Source organism: Ailuropoda melanoleuca, chromosome 16 (assembly GCF_002007445.2).
Source record: "Ailuropoda melanoleuca isolate Jingjing chromosome 16, ASM200744v2, whole genome shotgun sequence".
NCBI lineage: Eukaryota > Metazoa > Chordata > Mammalia > Carnivora > Ursidae > Ailuropoda > Ailuropoda melanoleuca.
In genome coordinates this window covers 82,059,517-82,076,490 of record NC_048233.1, presented here as the reverse complement: position 1 = coordinate 82,076,490, position 16,974 = coordinate 82,059,517, and the positions used below count along the sequence as shown (strand labels likewise).

General features: G+C 59.5%; 3 protein-coding genes across 7 annotated transcripts; 2 read left to right on the top strand and 1 right to left on the bottom strand.

The window, feature by feature from the left end:
• Positions 1 to 183: 183 nt before the first annotated feature.
• Positions 184 to 4,844, top strand: B3GAT3 (beta-1,3-glucuronyltransferase 3). The gene is made up of 6 exons (XM_034644826.1): positions 184 to 216; positions 434 to 608; positions 1,741 to 1,915; positions 3,125 to 3,485; positions 3,656 to 3,946; positions 4,344 to 4,844. Exons 1-6 carry the CDS (start codon positions 184 to 186, stop codon positions 4,440 to 4,442), a joined length of 1,134 nt encoding a protein of 377 aa, XP_034500717.1. The 3' UTR covers positions 4,443 to 4,844.
• Positions 4,845 to 4,931: 87 nt separating this feature from the next.
• On the bottom strand, positions 4,932 to 7,227 carry ROM1 (retinal outer segment membrane protein 1). The gene is made up of 3 exons (XM_011232534.3): positions 6,202 to 7,227; positions 5,566 to 5,812; positions 4,932 to 5,452 (listed from the first exon to the last, which is right to left on the bottom strand). Exons 1-3 carry the CDS (start codon positions 6,789 to 6,791, stop codon positions 5,234 to 5,236), a joined length of 1,056 nt encoding a protein of 351 aa, XP_011230836.2. The 5' UTR covers positions 6,792 to 7,227; the 3' UTR covers positions 4,932 to 5,233.
• Positions 7,220 to 16,934, top strand: EML3 (EMAP like 3). Of its 5 annotated transcripts, none has more exons than XM_002925367.4 (22): positions 7,220 to 7,349; positions 8,174 to 8,345; positions 8,430 to 8,687; positions 8,783 to 8,896; positions 9,947 to 10,014; positions 10,183 to 10,306; positions 10,528 to 10,698; positions 10,890 to 10,959; positions 11,046 to 11,156; positions 11,402 to 11,497; positions 11,893 to 12,048; positions 12,208 to 12,349; positions 12,804 to 12,955; positions 13,039 to 13,164; positions 13,247 to 13,378; positions 13,838 to 13,905; positions 14,653 to 14,741; positions 14,813 to 14,910; positions 15,042 to 15,129; positions 15,655 to 15,753; positions 16,026 to 16,156; positions 16,243 to 16,593. In XM_002925367.4, exons 1-22 carry the CDS (start codon positions 7,328 to 7,330, stop codon positions 16,444 to 16,446), a joined length of 2,691 nt encoding a protein of 896 aa, XP_002925413.2. In that variant the 5' UTR covers positions 7,220 to 7,327; the 3' UTR covers positions 16,447 to 16,593. The 5 variants fall into 5 exon arrangements, with proteins under 5 accessions (XP_002925413.2, XP_011230837.2, XP_034502288.1 ...); XM_011232535.3 differs by having other exon boundaries at positions 8,427 to 8,687; XM_034646397.1 differs by lacking the exon at positions 16,026 to 16,156 and having other exon boundaries at positions 16,243 to 16,934.
• The last annotated feature ends 40 nt before the right edge of the window (positions 16,935 to 16,974 follow it).

The following is a 16,974-nucleotide window of genomic DNA, read 5'->3' as shown; positions in this document are numbered from 1 at the left end:
TAAAATCTTAAAAAAAAAAAGAAAAGAAACGTGGGTCAGAGGAAACGGTAAGATTTTGGAGGCGGATCTAGAAGGGACATAGAAAACTGCAGAGTGGCAGTTTTGTAGTTTTTGTCAACGTTGGTCACTTGTCTGTAAAATGGGGGCAATGCCACCTGTCTCAGGATTAGAGTGAGAAATGCAATGCGTGAGACACCGAGAGCACAGGCCTGGCACGTGAGAAGTCTTAGCTTTCATTCATTCGTGTAACAAGCATTTGTAGAACTGTTAGGGTGCTGTGGCTGATAAATGAATGAATGAAAATGAGGAAATCCGGGCACGCGGACTGTAGTTAAAGGGGACGATCTCAAAGTCGCTCCCGCCAGGCTTCTGACTGCCCGCCACGCGAGCTCGGCACGGCGGATGTGACGTCACCCACTCCCGTGGTTCCCAGAACCAGGCGGTGGGACCGGAAATTAACCCGAGGGGCGGGGTGCAGACTGACCGGAAGTGGGCCCGGGCGGGCGCCGTCGGCCCCAGCTCGCGGGAGCCCGGGGAGAGGACTGTGAGGAAGGCNGCCTACTTCCTGGTGTCGATCGCCGGCCTCCTCTACGCGCTGGTGCAGCTCGGTGAGCGGGGCGGGGCGGGGTGAGGCTGGCCCGCCCGAGGGCGCCCGCCGGCGTGCATCCCGCCCTGGGGAGGAACCCCCGCGCAGACACCATTCAGCCGGCTCGGCCCTCCGACAGCCCTCTGCGGCCGCCGGCGCACTCCCCTCGCTAGGACGCACCGCGGCTTCCCGCCGCACCTCGGATGAAATGCAGACTCCTTCCCCGAGTCCGCGAGGCCCCGCATGATCCTGTGGCCGTCAGCCTTTCCAACCCCATTCCCTTTCTCACTTGCTCGCCCTGCTCCGGCCGCACTGGCTGCATGACAGTTTCTCAAAAAGCCCACGCTCACTGCTCTCTCAAGCTCTTAACCTGTTCCTTCTGGCTGCGGTGCTTTTCTCCCTGCTCTTCCCTGGCCGCCGCTTTCTCATCCTTCAGGTCTCAGCTCAGATGTCACCGCCTCAGAGAGGCCTTGCCTGACCACCTTAGCTATAGCGCACCTCTCCTTTCTCTGGATTCTCTTTTATTCTTTATGTGTTTCCTTCGTGGCCCTTATCACAATTCGTAGTGATTTTTACTGATTTGTTTCTTTGCCCCGTGTCGGCCTCCTCCACTAAACTGAAAGCTCCATGAAGGCAGGGACCATGTCAGTTTTGCTCCCTGCTGCATCCCCAGCACCAAAGGCTGTGCCTCCCACGAGGAGCATTCAATAAATACTTATCCAATAACGGAATCAATGAATTTTATGAGTCTTTGGTCACGCAGCCAAGGGAACAGATGGAACGTTGCCTCTTGCACAGAGACAGGCCTGAGAGCTTGACCCTCAGGTATTTAAAAGACTGCCCTGTTTCAGGAGATGGAGTTGTTCTTTATAGCTCCAGAAGGCAACGTTAGGATCAGCAGCTAGAAGGGATGGAGGCAGATGATCAGCTCAGTATCCGAATGAAAGCTGTAACAGATGGAATGGATTGCAGTTGGAGGGGGCTGCTGATTGAGGCCATGAGCCCCCCCCCCCAACCAGGGGTGTGGAAGAGGCTGTCGGGGAAATTGTCAGGAGATTCCGGCATTGGCTGGGAGTTGAACAAGAAGGTTATGCCCCTTTGGGATGCTCACCGTGCTGTGGTTCTCTGCCCCCCTCCCTGCTTCCTGGGACCAGGTCAGCCATGTGACTGCCTCCCTCCCCTGCGCGCTGCAGCAGAGCAGCTTCGCCAGAAGGATCTGAGGATCTCCCAGCTGCAAGCTGATCTCCGCCGCCCGCCCCCTGTCCCGGCCCAGCCCCCTGAACCTGAGGCCCTGCCTACTATCTATGTTGTTACCCCCACCTATGCCAGGTATGGGCGCTGGTGTATCCCAGAGGCCTGCATGGGCCAGGTTGGGGTCGTTGATGAGTCTGGGGGGCACTGGGCCAGGGCATGTTCCTCAAACTAGGGTGTGCCAAATAACAGGACAAATGAACCACATCTTTCCTCAAAGATTTGTGGGAAAAGGGTTGTTTTTCTAGTAAAATAGACAGGGTTATACTGTGAAACAATACACAGTTCCTAACAAATTTTAAGGTAGAACAATAAAGTTTCAAAGAAATGTTGAGCTTGCCCATGAATTCACTCTCTCTCTCAGGGATCCTTTGGTGAGAAAGTTTGAGGATCCCTGACTAAATGGAAGTAGGAAAGGGCTTGGCCTTAAAGTCATGCTAGGGTCTAGAAATAGTTACACCAGCTATGATTTACAGTGTGTTTACTCTCTACCCGGAACTGTGCTAAGTAAGGGCTTTTTTTTTTTTTTTTTTTTTTTTTTAATTCAAGTATAGCTTTCTTTTGGTACAAACCAACTGAGGAACGTGGTTTTGGATCTATAGCTAAAGAACCTGCCGACACCTCCCTGGAGTCAGGTGTCTGACCCACGTAGGCACAGGCCCCTCTAGACCCTGTCCCCTTTCACACACACAGCACCAACCCTGGGGCAGACAGACCAGTCTGAAAGATAAAGAAGCCTAGAAGAGACTGGGCCACACCTTCCCGGTTTCTTGTCTAAAACTCAGGTAAATCCTCCCTGGAGAAGAGTGAGGCAAAGGGCTCCTCTAAATCTCTCTACCTGAAAACCCAGGAAGAGGACCTGGCCCTCCTGGTATTTTAGAAAGTCATTATAATTCAATCTTTCAGACAACATTGTTGTAAAGTATGGTTATTCTCATTTTCATAGCCAAGGAAACTGAGGCTTCGGGAGATCTGACCCATTTCCTCCAGGGTCTCACCTACTAAGTTACAGAGCTGGCATTCGAACCCAGATCTGTCTGATTCCAAAGCCTGTACCCTTCACTTGTAGTCTCCCACAGCTAGAGCCCTGAGCCCGCCAGACACGGGCTGCAGGAACAGGGCAGGCGAGCGCAGTGTGCAGTTGATAGGTAAGACAGGGAGGTTGGGTATTGGTTGGGGAGAGACCATGGGGGATACTGGAAGGGGCCCCGGAGAAGCTGTGTATACCGGCCAGAGCGAGCAGATGGTGGCGACCCCTCGCCCTCCTCTGCATCTCTCCCCCTGCAGGCTAGTGCAGAAAGCGGAGCTGGTGCGGCTGTCCCAGACGCTGAGCCTGGTGCCCCGGCTGCACTGGCTGCTGGTGGAGGATGCCGAGGGCCCCACCCCATTGGTCTCCGGGCTGCTGGCTGCCTCGGGCCTCCTCTTCACACACCTGGCGGTCCTCACCCCCAAGGCCCAGCGGCTCAGGGAGGGTGAGCCCGGCTGGGTTCGGCCCCGCGGTGTAGAGCAACGGAACAGGGCCCTGGACTGGCTCCGGAGCGGAGGGGGCGCTGTTGGGGGAGAGAAGAACCCCCCTCCGGCCGGCACCCGGGGAGTCGTGTACTTTGCAGATGATGACAACACCTACAGCCGGGAACTCTTTGAGGAGGTGAGCCCTGGGGTGGGGATGGGGAAAGACGCAGGTGGAGCCAGCCTTGCCTGTTGTCTTGGTTATCGGTGTGAGGAGGGGGAGCAGTGGGGCAGAGTGACCCCAGTGGCCCTTCCTGTGCTCCCTTGCCCCTGGGCCACGCCCTGTCTGTTTCTTCTGTCCTCTCTTAGATGCGCTGGACCCGTGGTGTCTCCGTGTGGCCTGTGGGGCTCGTGGGCGGCCTGCGATTCGAGGGCCCTCGGGTACAGGATGGCCGGGTTGTGGGCTTCCACACGGCATGGGAGCCCAACAGGCCCTTCCCACTGGATATGGCAGGCTTTGCTGTGGCCCTGCCCTTGCTGTTGGCTAAGCCCAATGCCCAGTTTGATGCTACTGCTCCCCGGGGCCACCTGGAGAGTAGTCTCCTGAGCCACCTCGTGGATCCCAAGGACCTGGAGCCACGGGCAGCTAACTGCACTCGGGTAAGGAGCTGGAGGTGGGTGGAAACCTGGCTCTGGGATATGGAAGGGTGATGGGGGAAGTGGAGTAAGGCCTTGGGGAAGAGGATCAAAGGATGGGCGTTTGAACCAGGAGGGACCCTCCAGAGCTCGGACTCAATCTTGCTTACTCTGCTGCAGGGGAAGCTGGGAGCCAGGCAAGGAAAGTGGTCTCCTGACACTCTGTCTCCTGAGCACCCACGTAGCACAGAGGGGGTAAGGGGATAAGGCCCCATTCTAGAGGCACTAAAGGCCCCTGCCGTTCACACTTCGCAGCCAACTCTGTGTGTGCAGACGGGGTGAGAGATTCCGTTCTATGCTGAGGGCCCCAGAGGCCTCCTGCTAGCTGGGCCCAGCTCTAACTGAAACGCTCCCGGGACAGGTTCTCGTATGGCACACACGGACAGAGAAGCCCAAGATGAAGCAGGAAGAGCAGCTACAGCGGCAGGGCCGAGGCTCAGACCCAGCTGTTGAGGTGTGACGACAGCCCCACCCTGACTACCACCTCGTAGGGCACGAACCTGGGGGACTGGGCCCCTGGCCTGCCCAGGATGCAGTTTTCCATATCCTGACCCCTCAGAGCCAGGGGCGGCCCCTCTGCCCCCTCAGCCCCAGGGCGTGGCCCAGCTGCTTCTCCCCTCCTCCAACCTGCCATGTGGCACTGCCCACAGGCTGGGGACAAGCGGCCCTTGTGTTGAGCCAGGTCAGCCCTGTCTGGGGCGGAGCAGAAGGACAGACAAGCGGGAGGGAGGGCTGCTGAGCAACTTCGTAACTTATTGGGGCTGGGCATGCACTGGGGGGCTGGAGGAGCTGGGCTGGACCCTCCCCACCTGAGCATGCTGACCCCCCTCCTACCTCCAGAATAAAAGATCTCAAGCTGGAAGGGGCCTCTGGTTTCCTTCATTGCGCATGTCTGGTTCTTGCATTTGGTCCTTACCAGAGTCAANCCTTGAAGAGGAAGATCAGTGGCTTCAGTCCAAAAGTTTTATTAAGTCTGTGTGCCAGGAGCAGTCTCCAGTCCTTCCCCCGTCACCTTCCCATCACCCTGGGTGCCTTGTGTTCCCTGGTGGCTCTTGGCCACAGGGGCTAGGCCCTGGACACCTAGTTTTCGGCTGTCCCCAGTCTATCTCTGTAACTGTCCTTAACCCCTCCTCTAATCCCAGGGACCCCCCCCCCAACCTGGAGTCTTGGTAAGGAGTCGGGAGGTTTTCAGTCCTGTCCACCCCTCCCCNCCTTCCCCCCTCCCAATCTCCACCCCCGAGTTTCGGGCCACTAGGCCTCAGGTAGACCCCCCTTAGGAGGCGCCTCTTCTGGGGGGGCCTCCTCAGGTGCCGGCCTGTGAGCCACCCCTCCCTGTCGCCACGCTGTTTTCAGCATGTCCTTCAGCCCACTGGGAAAGAGGTAGCCCTGGGTCTCTCCCTCCCTGTCGATGACTCCTCCGAGCCCCTCCAGTGCCGTCTGCAGGTACCGCAGGCCCAGGAGCGCCAGAATCTGTGGGGAAGGCGAGAGGAAAGAGGTCTGTGAGGGCCCACAGCTCCGGAGCCAGGGCTGGAGGCAGGGAGGGGGCCCAGATGGAGGGAGCCCTCAGACGCTTGCCGACTCACCTGCAGCAGGAAGGTGACAGCCAGCGCGCCGCCCAGCGTGCCCGCCAAGCCCTGCAGGTGCCCCAGCAGCACCCCGTGGCATCCATGGGCCCAGAGGTTTAGGTTGGGCTGACGGGGATCAAAGAGAGGGTGGGCGTGGGGCTCTGAGAGCCGGCTTTGCAGGCAAGGTCTGGGCGAGTGGGGGTTGCAGCAGGAGAAGGGGACACCATCAATCAGATACAGGCCTTCCACGTTGCTCTGGAGGCGGCTGCGAAGAGAGGGGCAGGGGTGTTAGGATGTCTGGAAATAGAGGCCTGTGGGAGAAGCTACGGGGCGCGGGATTTGAGAAGGGAAACACAGAAGACCTTTGCTGACCGGTTTACCCGTGGGAGGCATGCATAATTCATTTATCTTCACAATAAGTCTGCAAGATAGGTCCTATTATCGCCATCCTACAGAGGAGGAAATGGGCCCAGAGCAGTTTGGTAACACGCCCTGGGTCACACACCTAATAAATGGCAGATCTGTAACCAATTCCCTCAATCACTAGGCTCTATTTATTGCCTGTGGGGCGAGGTGGGTTTCAAGGGGGGGAGGAGGCAAAGGAGGGGAAGGAGGCCAGGAGGAATGAGGGGAGGGGAGAAACGAAACACTCACTCAAGGACATCCTGATCATTGGGATCCAAGTAACGGCTGCTGACCCACTGGATCCCAAACCAATCCTTGTACCCGTGGCGCCCGCAGCAGTGGTGTCTCAGCTGGAGCTCATCCAACAGCCGTTTGGCATGACAGTGTCCGGGCACCTCTGTGTCTTTGTAGTGAGCCAAGGCAGTCCCCAGGCCCTCCTCCAGCCCGGTGTCCAGACTCCCAGGTAAAGCCAGGGCTAGCACCAAGGCAAGGACCAGAAGACCCCCGCCCCCAGCAGTGCCAACCACCAGCAGTGGGCCCAGGACCTTTCGCCAGGGAGGGTACTGAGCCGCATCCAGGCTGGCCCTGCTGGCTCCCGCACCCACCAGTCCTGTGCCCAGAGCCACCCCACCGGCCGCCAGGGCAACCTGGGGGAGGGCAGCAAATGGGCAGGAGGGAGCCAAGAAGGTGCCGAGCTGCCACAGCTGGGCCAGGAGGTGCCCACTACAGAGGAGGGCGAGGCCACCGGCCAGCGCCAGCAGCCAGGAGAGGAGCCAGAGCCCCTGTGCCAGACGGATGCGGGGCTGGAGGGGTAGCACCAGGGGCAACACCGGCGCCATCTCCCATCTCTGCCCAAGGGAAAGCAAGAGCTGTCAGGGACGACGGTTGGCCGGGGCAGGATGCTGAGTCAGCCCATCCCGGCTTGAGCTGGGCTAATGCCACCCTGACCCCAATACCCTGGGAATCCGCCCACCTCCCCCCTCCCCAGCCTTAATAACCCGCTGCCCTGGCCCCTGCCAGCCCCAATTCGAGATGCCTTGGCCTTGCCCCTTAGGAAAAGCCCCGCCCCCGGGCAAAGGACCCATTTCGTGACCCCGCCCCTGCCCCCTCGCGGAAGTGGGGAGGGGTCGGTCGGCTCTGCCCCCAGGGGCTAGGGGCTGGGGCAAGGAGACCAGAGAGGACCCCAGGGAGCCCGGGGGCGGGGATCCCGGAAGGGCCTGGGGGGCGGAGGCCCGGAGGGGGCCCGGGGGTCAGCGGGTTGGCCCTGCCCGGGGCGCGCGCCCCGGGGTGCTTCCCCTTCCCCTCTCCCTGGCCATGGCCCCGGCGGCTTAGAAGCCTCCTCCGCCGCCGCCGCTCGGAGCAAGCCGGGGGCCGGATGGACGGGGCCGGGGGGCCCGGTGAGTACGGGGCGGGGCGGGCGGCGTGCCCCTTCCCGGAGCGCCGGCCGCTCGGCCGCTGCCAGTGCCCGACGGCTGTCTGGTGGCGTCCCCGCGTGCTCCTCGGCCTCAGGGGTTCTGAGCATCCTCCACTGTTCCTCAGGTCGCTCTCCCTAGTTATTTGGATCTCCTACTGTCATTTCGAACTTCCTCAACGTCATCCACTCCCCATGTTACTCTGGGCCCCTCGATGTTTCTCTGTTCCCTGTGTTACTCTGGGCCTCTTCTCCTGGTTTTTCGGGTCGTTTTATTTCTGACGGTCACTGTAACCCTGGGACCTTCACTATGACTCTGTCTCCGCTGATACCCTCTCCGGTCATTCTCGATCTCTTCTCCTGGTCCTCTGAGCCCTCAGATGACTGTACCCTCGTGTCCCCCCTTTTCTTTCGCGCCCCATCCTCAGTTTCTCTGCCTTCCCTGGAGACCTGAGCCTGCTCTGGGGTGGGCGGTCGTCCTTTGGCTGCGCTGCGCCTCCCTCTGTGGTTCCCACGTTCCTGGGCAGTACTCCATATTTCCCCCCTGGTACTCCATGGTACTCCCTGTCTTTGCGGAGGCTGAGACAGCAGCAGGAAGGGAGCTCTGCCAGGCTCCTCGCCTGCCCTGCCAGAAGGAGGCCCTTGATCCTCTACCACCCGTCTCCTCCCCTCCGGGACAGCCTCCAAGCTTGGGGCTGCTTGAAGGGGGTAGTCCTATTGGATGAATGCGAAGTTGGGGGAAGACAGAATCCCCTCAACCCTTTCTTCAGGTGGTGGGTACGTTCTGAGTGCTTCTTGCCCCTTTTCCAGGTGAGGGCCCTGGTCAGGAGGCCCTGCAGTCCTTGAGCCGGCGGCTTCAGGTGCAGGAGAAGGAGATGGAGCTGGTAAAAGCAGCCCTGGCGGAGGCCCTCCGCCTGCTGCGGCTGCACGCCCCCCCCAGCCCCCTGCAGGACCCTGGCACGCCTGCTCCTACACGGGACAGGTATGCCTATTGTCACACACCCTCTTCCTCTTCCTTCTAGGGACCTCTAGGGGCATCAGGTTGATTTCACTGTCTCCCCAGCAGCCCTGCAGTGCCCCCAGGACTGCCACCCACATGCGGCCCCTCCTTGGTGAGCCGGGGCACCCAGACAGAGACAGAGGTGGAGACCGAGCCATCCCCTGGACCCCCTGGCCTGAGCAATGGGCCCCCAGCCCCGCAGGGGGGCAGTGAAGAGCCTAGTGGGACCCAGTCTGAAGGAGGGGGCAGCAGCAGCAGTGGCACTGGCTCCCCAGGCCCCCCAGGGATCCTCAGACTCGTGCAGCCCCCGCAGCGCGCTGACACGTAAGTGTCCTGTGCCAGAGGCCCTGGAGGGGTGGGAGGACTGCGGAGCACGAGCAGAGGGACTGATCTTTACCTGCTCACTATGCTCCTCCCAGGCCACGGAGAAATTCTTCCTCCTCCTCATCCCCCTCAGAACGGCCTCGGCAGAAACTCTCCCGGAAGGCAGCTTCCTCGGCCAACCTGTTGTTGCGGTCAGGGAGCACGGAGAGGTGGGCGAGGCTCCCCCCCACCCTGAACCCCGCCCCACCCCAGGCTCAGGCTCTTGATTTCCACATCCCTCACCTCACTTCCCTGGGTGGGGTGGGGGGACCTCATTGCCCAACAGGAAGAAAGGAACAAGCACTCCTGGGGCGCCTGCTGTGTTCCCGGCACTGTGCTAGACCCTCGACCTCCTCCATCTCATTCAGTTCCCTCGACATCCTTGGGGGGTAGGTGGTCTCATGCTGTTCATTGTCCAGGTGAGGCAGCAGGCTCAGAGAGGGTAAGTCATTTGCCTGGGGTCACACAGCTAGAGCTAGGATTTGAACCCTACTCTTCCTGACTCTGGTTCTACCAAATCACCACATACCTTCCAAGATTCTAAGAGGTACCAAAAGCTCTCATGATTTTCATGGACGACTGTTTTCAGAAGAGTTTCAGCCCTACCCCTCAGCACTCCCTGCCCCATCCACCCCAATCTACCAGGCTTTATTTCTAGAGAGCAAGGGGAAATCCTAGTGGCTGAGTATAGTTGTCTCAGAGTGCATACAAGCGCCGGGACACCTGAGTGTTTATTCGAGCCCTGTCCTTGGTCTCCTTTATTCTCTGAAGAGCTATTACTGCGTTAGTATTTAGTGACAGCTGTTTGTGGAATTCACCTGTTACTTTCCTCTGGAGAGATAAGGACTTTCTTGCTGACCTCCCAGATCCCTGAAAGGCAGGGCTGGTGTACATTCTGGATTCCCTTTGGTCCCATTTTACAGATGGAGAAATGAAAAGGCCAGCCAGAAGCCTGGTGGTCTAGAGGGAAAGGGCCCCTCCTTGCCATGCCGCACAGCCTGTCACAAGCGTTAGGGCTTTGTGCCGTGTGCTCTGTCCCTTTAGCCTAAACTTTCTTGTCTCTTACATGGGGCTGCACGTCCCCATCTACTTGGGGCCCCGAATGTTCCGAATGCAGACATCACTGGGTTCTAGAGGAACCTCCTTTCTTGTGTCCTGCCCTTTCCCACTTAGGTCTTGGGAACTGACCGCATCCCTCTGCTTTTCTCTCTTCCCAACAGCCGTGGAGGGAAAGACCCCCTCTCCAGCCCCGGGGGTCCTGGGTCACGGAGGAGCAACTATAATTTGGGTAAGTACAGAGGAGTCCGGAAGAACTGGGATGACGGACTTGGGGTTTGGGCTACAGCCCCAGGAGCTATTGTGGGGGACCTGTGAGGTGTGGTGGGTAGAGTTCTGCTCTGGCTTTCCTGAAAGGGAGGCTGCAGGGTGGTGGTTGACACCCCCCTTTTCTCTGTAGAAGGCATCTCAGTGAAGATGTTCCTTCGCGGCCGCCCCATTACCATGTACATCCCGTCTGGCATCCGCAGCCTTGAGGAGCTGCCCAGCGGCCCACCCCCGGAGACCCTCAGCCTTGACTGGGTGTATCCTGCCCCCTCCGGTCCCACGGGAGCCACCTTTCCCATCTTGGGAACCCCCCCTTCCTGACGGTTTCCCCCGGGTCAGCGGGATCAGAAAGCCCTCTGAGTCCTGCCCTACCGTCCTCTGCCGATGGTGCTGTCAGCCAGAAGCTCTTCCGTTGTCCCCTCTCTTCCTCATTCTGCCCTTGGTCTGACCCTTTCCTTGACTGCGATCCCCACTCCAGTTATGGGTACAGGGGTCGTGACTCCCGCTCTAATCTGTTTGTGCTGCGCTCTGGGGAGGTGGTCTACTTTATCGCCTGTGTGGTGGTGCTATACCGGCCGGAGGGGGGCCCAGGGGGTCCTGGAGGTGGCGGCCAGAGACATTACCGGGGCCACACGGACTGCGTTCGCTGGTGAGGGGCCTGGGGCGTGGGAGTGGGCAGCTATAGGCGTGGGGATAGTGGGCTTGGCAGGAACAGGGTCTGGGCGGGTGTGGAGGAGCAGGAAGGAGGAGCTCCCTTGCTGCTCTGTAAGCATGGAGAAGGTGTCCTGGGGGTCTTGAGAGACCGACCCCCTTCCCTAGAGCATCTCCTCCCCCACCTAGCCTAGCCGTCCACCCCGATGGTGTTCGTGTAGCCTCAGGACAGACAGCTGGAGTGGACAAAGATGGAAAGGTAAGGCCAAAGTCAAACAGCAGGCAGGCAGGATGAAATTCCGGCCTGGCTTTCCTTCACAGCCCTGACCCCTTCTCCTCTACCAGCCCCTGCAGCCGGTGGTTCACGTCTGGGACTCAGAGACCCTGCTGAAGCTGCAGGAGATTGGACTGGGGGCCTTCGAGCGGGGCGTGGGAGCCCTGGCCTTTTCAGTGGCGGTGAGCTGGCCCTAAAGCCTCTAGACCCCCATCTTCCTTGCCCAGGAACCTCCTTCTTGCATTTCACCAGGACACCTCCGAAGTTCTGGCCTTCCTGAACCCTACCCAGCCAATCTTCCTGAGAAAGGGACAGATGTCCACTTCTCCTGCCCGCTCAACCCGCGATGGCAGCCCTTGCCTGATGACTGTGAGCGCACAGACCTCTAGGCCTCATTCAGCCCCTCCGCTGTGTCCCCCGTTCTCAGGATCAGGGTGCTTTTCTTTGTGTGGTGGATGATTCCAATGAGCACATGCTGTCAGTGTGGGACTGCAGCCGAGGCACAAAGCTGGCTGAGATCAAGGTGAGGAGGGAGTCCAGGTGGCCTGGTGCGGCACTGAGGTCAGGGAGCTAAGGGCCGTGGAGTACAGAGAGAACTCTAGACTTCCCCGTACCTTGACTTCATGTCGGGCTGGCTCACCTGGAGTGAGCCCCTTAGCCTCTCTGAGGCTGTGAAAGGGAACTATGGAAGTTCTGGCCTCCTGAGGGACCGACCACACGTCAGGCCTTAGGGCGGTGCTGGCATCATGAGTGACTGGGAGGGGTGGTCTTAGGGAACCAGGGTCTGGGTCCGGAAGGAAGGCGTGTCCCAGGGTTTCGGGACTTCAGCAGACCTGCCGTCAGGATGCAAACTGAGGAGTCGAGTGAAGTGAGGGTGCTCAGGGCTTGGGGTGGCTGAATCTGGTATCTTCCCTTCAGAGTACAAATGACTCAGTCTTGGCCGTTGGCTTCAGCCCTCGTGACAGCAGCTGCATTGTCACCAGCGGGAAATCCCACGTCCACTTTTGGAACTGGAGTGGAGGAACAGGGGTTCCTGGGAACGGGACCCTCACCCGGAAACAGGGTGTCTTTGGGGTGAGGCGTGGATGGGTGCAGCGTGGTGCGGGAGGACAGAGTGGAGGTGGAAGTGTTGGTTTGAGTACTGTAGACCCTAATACTACCCAACTGGCGACGGTCTGTGACTTTCAAAGGCCTTTCCCTTTGACCCCTGCTCTCTGCTCGCCTCTCCCCCAGAAATACAAGAAACCCAAGTTTATCCCTTGCTTTGTGTTCCTCCCGGATGGAGACATTCTCACTGGGGATTCAGAGGGGAACATTCTCACCTGGGGGCGGAGCCTCTCAGATTCCAGGACCCCAGGCAGGGGTGGGGCCAAAGGTATGTGGTTGGGGGTGATGGTATCTGGGAAGTCTAGTACCCCAGAGGGTTTGTGGGAACGGAGAAGAGGATTTTCCTTTTTTTTTTTTTTTTTTTTTACCATAAGAGTTGATAGTTGTCTGTGGGCCCCAGGGGGGCCCTCTAGGAGGGCTGTCTAGAAGGGTAGGGACACCATGGCAAAGGGGCAGGGCCGGGGTTTTGGAGTCTGCCAGATCCTGGGTTCACATTCCAGTTTTGCCGCCGGTTGTTTTGGCCTTTAGGAAGTTACCTCATGTCTTTGGGCCTCAGTTGTCCAGTCTGTAAACTGGGTAAAATAATAGCCGAGGATCAGAGACCATATTCAGTAGGTACTCAACAGCTGGAAGTTATTACTTCATTGTGACGGCCAGGGCTGCTCCAGTTCCCCACTCCCTGGCACCCCTATGGCGTGACCCACTCATGACTTTGCCAACAGAGACCTACGGGATTGTGGCCCAGGCCCACGCTCACGAAGGGTCCATCTTTGCTCTGTGTCTCCGGCGGGACGGGACTGTGCTGAGTGGTGGCGGACGGGACCGCCGGCTAGTCCAGTGGGGGCCAGGATTGGTGGCCCTCCAGGAGGCTGAGGTGAGGGCTAGGCTGGGCTTGGGGGAGGGGGTGAGGAAGAGGAATGGCCAGTGGGCCCCTGACTTTCCGCCACCATTCCGCAGATTCCTGAGCACTTCGGAGCTGTGCGGGCCATTGCAGAGGGGCTGGGCTCTGAGCTGCTGGTGGGAACCACGAAGAATGCATTGCTGAGGGGAGATCTGGCCCAGGGCTTCTCCCCTGTAATTCAGGTTCGGGGGCGAGGGCTCCGGGCAGGAGGGTGGGAAGAGCTACTGAGGTGGGGCCGAGGTGACAGCCCATGCTCTGCTGCAGGGCCACACGGATGAGCTCTGGGGGCTCTGCACGCATCCCTTCCAGAACCGCTTCCTCACCTGTGGCCATGACCGGCAACTCTGCTTGTGGGATGGGGAGGGCCATGCGCTGGCCTGGAGCATTGACCTCAAGGTAGAGCCCTGCGTCCCTGGCTCCCCAGTGCCACACCCACCATGGCTTCTGTGGCCGCCACTCCTTCCCCAACATCCTTTTCTGTTCTCCCCAGAGGCAGCCCGTTTGTACTGGTATGGCTATACGGGCTACTAAAATCTCCATTCTTCTGTGCAGATGCCTCCATTTCCCCCGAGCACTACCCTCTTGCCCCTGAACCCCCAGACCTCCCCTTGATGTGCAACAAACAGTTAATCTCCAGCACAGCTTCCCAGCTCGGTTCTGGCTGTTAAACATTTTGAGTATCGCCTCATTTAGGCTCCAGTGACACCCTGCCTCCACCCCAGGTCTACTGTCCCTCTCCTCCCCGTCTCGTCTTTGGGAGGAGAAGGCTTTGGTGTTACCAACATGACGAGGTGTCCATCCGGGAACCTTCACTAGAAAGGCATCTTCCTGAATTCACCTTCTCCCCCCTCCCAGGAGACTGGTCTCTGTGCTGACTTCCACCCCAGTGGGGCAGTTGTGGCCGTAGGACTGAACACAGGGAGGTGAGAGGAGCCAGGATTCCTGGGAGGGGAAAGCAGGAGGTATGGGAAGGGTTCCCCGGTAGTGGGGTGTGTGTGTGTGGGGGGAGGAGTGTGGCTGCTGCCTGCTCAGGAGCCCCAACTGCACCTTCCTGCTCCTCAGTGCTTTTCTCTGCAGCCCGAGGCTCCCCAGCTCTCCTGTGGCAACCGTCATCACACTCAGCCACTCTTCCCTCCGAGCCTGGGAATGGAGGAGGTGGCAGCTTAGGATAGAGAAGCTGGGATTAGGAGGGGTATGGGAGAGACTAACAAACAGAAGTGACAGGCTTACGACTCCATAAGGTCCTCCTAGGCGGCCCTTGTACTCCTTTCTTAGAGGCATCAGAAGCCCCTCAGCGTTGATCTCTCCTTAGCCCCTTCCCGTTTCCCAGCATAAGAATGCAGCATAGGGGGCACCTGGGCAGCTCAGTTGGTTAAGCGTCCAACTCTTTGATTTCGGCTCAGGTCATGATCTCAGGGTCATGAGATCGAGCCCTGCATGGGCTCTGTGCTGGGCATGGAGCCTGCTTAAGATTCTCTTTGCTTCTCCCTCTGCCTCTCTCCCCACTCTCCCTCTCTTTAAAAAAACAAAACAAAAAAAAACCCGATGTGGTGACAGCTTGTCTACATCGCAGCCTTTCTGTCGGTGTCTCTGAGACTCTCCAACTTGCCAACCCCCACCCTGCCCAGGACAGGTAACCTCACACCTGCTTTCCACCCCCTTCCTTCCAGGTGGTTGGTTTTGGACACAGAGACCCGAGAGATCGTGTCAGACATCACTGACGGCAATGAGCAGCTCTCGGTGGTCCGGTACAGCCCAGGTGGGAGCCACCCCCACCCCGGACCCACACCTGTCCCTGGCCCTTCCCTCTCTGAGTGACTGTCTTTGTAGATGGGTTGTACCTGGCCATCGGTTCCCATGACAACATGATCTACATCTATAGCGTTTCCAGTGATGGTGCCAAGTCCAGCCGCTTTGGCCGCTGTGTGGTGAGGAAGCTGGGGTGGAGGGTGGGCATTCCCATAGCAGGTAAACTCCTTGAAGGGGTCTAATGCACTAAGGGGTATTTGGGGAGGGGAAACGGTAGCTACATTTTTAGTCTCTTGACCCTTGCTCCTAGGGTCACTCCAGCTTCATCACTCACCTTGACTGGTCCAAGGATGGCAGTTTCATCATGTCCAATTCTGGGGACTATGAGATCCTTTACTGTGAGTGGAAGTAGGGGAGAGCATGGGGAATGGGTAACCAGGTGGGTTTTATTTGTTTGGGGGGGGCTCCTGGTTGGGAGGGGTTGCAGGAGAATATGTAGGAGCTCCAGGTGGAGGGGCTGTTACATAGGGAGGGGGAAGGTGGGGTTGGAATTGTACACATAGGAGAAATACTGTGATTTGGAAAAACCCCACACACAGTTTTACACCATGTCTTTCCCCATGAGGACTTGAGGGAGTTGAAAAATGTACTAGGAAGAGGTGGTTTTGTACATGTTTCTCAGGGCAGGTGTGGAGGGATTGACTTATCTAGGGAGGAGGAACTGATGAGAAGCGGTCAGAACTTCAGCAAGAATTCAGGAAGCACATGGGGCTGGGTTTTGTCCTGGGCCGAGGGCTACCACAGTGACCAGATCACATGCCACTACCTCAAGCCCATCTTTCCAGCCTGCCCTTCCCTGTGTCTTCCTGTCTGAGGGCAGTGTTAGAGCTGAGCTTGGGGGGGGGGGGGCTCCCTCTCCCTAGGGGACGTGGTTGGAGGCTGTAAGCTGCTGAGGAATCGCTATGACAGCCGAGACCGGGAGTGGGCCACCTACACCTGCGTGCTGGGCTTCCACGTCTATGGTGAGTAGGGCCGTGAAAACTTGTGGGAGGGGTGGGGAACGTGGAGCCCGCACTGGGCTCGGCATGCTGGTCATGTGTCGAGGGGTGGGCGTCAAGAAACTGGCAGATCCAGCCCTGGAGGCCCCTCAGGCCCTGGGCTGTCGGGACTGGGAAGGATTATCTGGAACGCGGCCGGTGGGTGGCCGCGGCTGCCTGAGCGCCGGAAACGGTGCGGCCCTGGGCAGTGGGTGGCCACCGGGAGGAGGCCGCACTGAAGCCGGCCGCCGTGCTAGGCGTGTGGCCAGACGGCTCGGATGGCACCGACATCAACTCCCTGTGCCGCTCCCACAACGAGCGCGTGGTCGCCGTGGCCGACGACTTCTGCAAAGTGCACCTGTTCCAGTACCCGTGCGCGCGCGCCAAGGTGAGGCCTCCCGCGGCCTCTGGGGCCGGACGGGCTGGGGCCCGGGGCTCCGCGGCCGCCGCAACTCGGTCTTCCTTCCCGCCCAGGCGCCGAGCCTCGTGTACGGCGGTCACGGCAGCCACGTGACCAGCGTCCGGTTCACGCACGACGACTCGCACCTCATCTCGCTGGGCGGCAAGGACGCCAGCATCTTCCAGTGGCGAGTGCTGGGCGCTGGGGGCGCGGGGCCGGCGCCCGCCACGCCCTCTCGCACCCCCTCGCTGTCTCCCGCCTCCTCTCTCGACGTTTGACCGCTGCGGGAGGGGACCCACCGGCCCTGCGGCGCGGCTCCGCCCCACCCGAAACCCCCAGGACCAGGGGCCGACCTTTCCTGGACTTCGAGACATTCCCGATTGCGCGTTTCCCTGGAGGGGGCGAATGGCACCCCCGCATACACTGTAGAGACCCGCTGGCTGAGCCGGGCAGCCCCAGCCTGGGCCCTGACTCCCGCCGCCTGCTGAGGGGCAATAAACCAAAAGCAAAGTCGCCTCCCAGTCCTTTTGTGGGGCGCGGCTGGGGGCCTCCGGGACCCTGTGGGGGTGGCGATGAAGAAAAAGAGGAGTTTGGAAAGGGTAGGGGAGCGTAGGCCACTCATGCAAACAACAGGCAAAGCCGCTTGCAAATAACCCGGCGAAGCGCAAAGACGCGCGAGTCTTTCGGGGCCGCAGGCGGAGCTGCGGGGCTCCAGCTAGGAGTGAGTTAAGCCCAACTCTTCTCCCGCCCTCGGAGGAGGGGCCGAGCTGCAACGGAAATAACCGAGTGCCGGGCCGCGGTTGGCC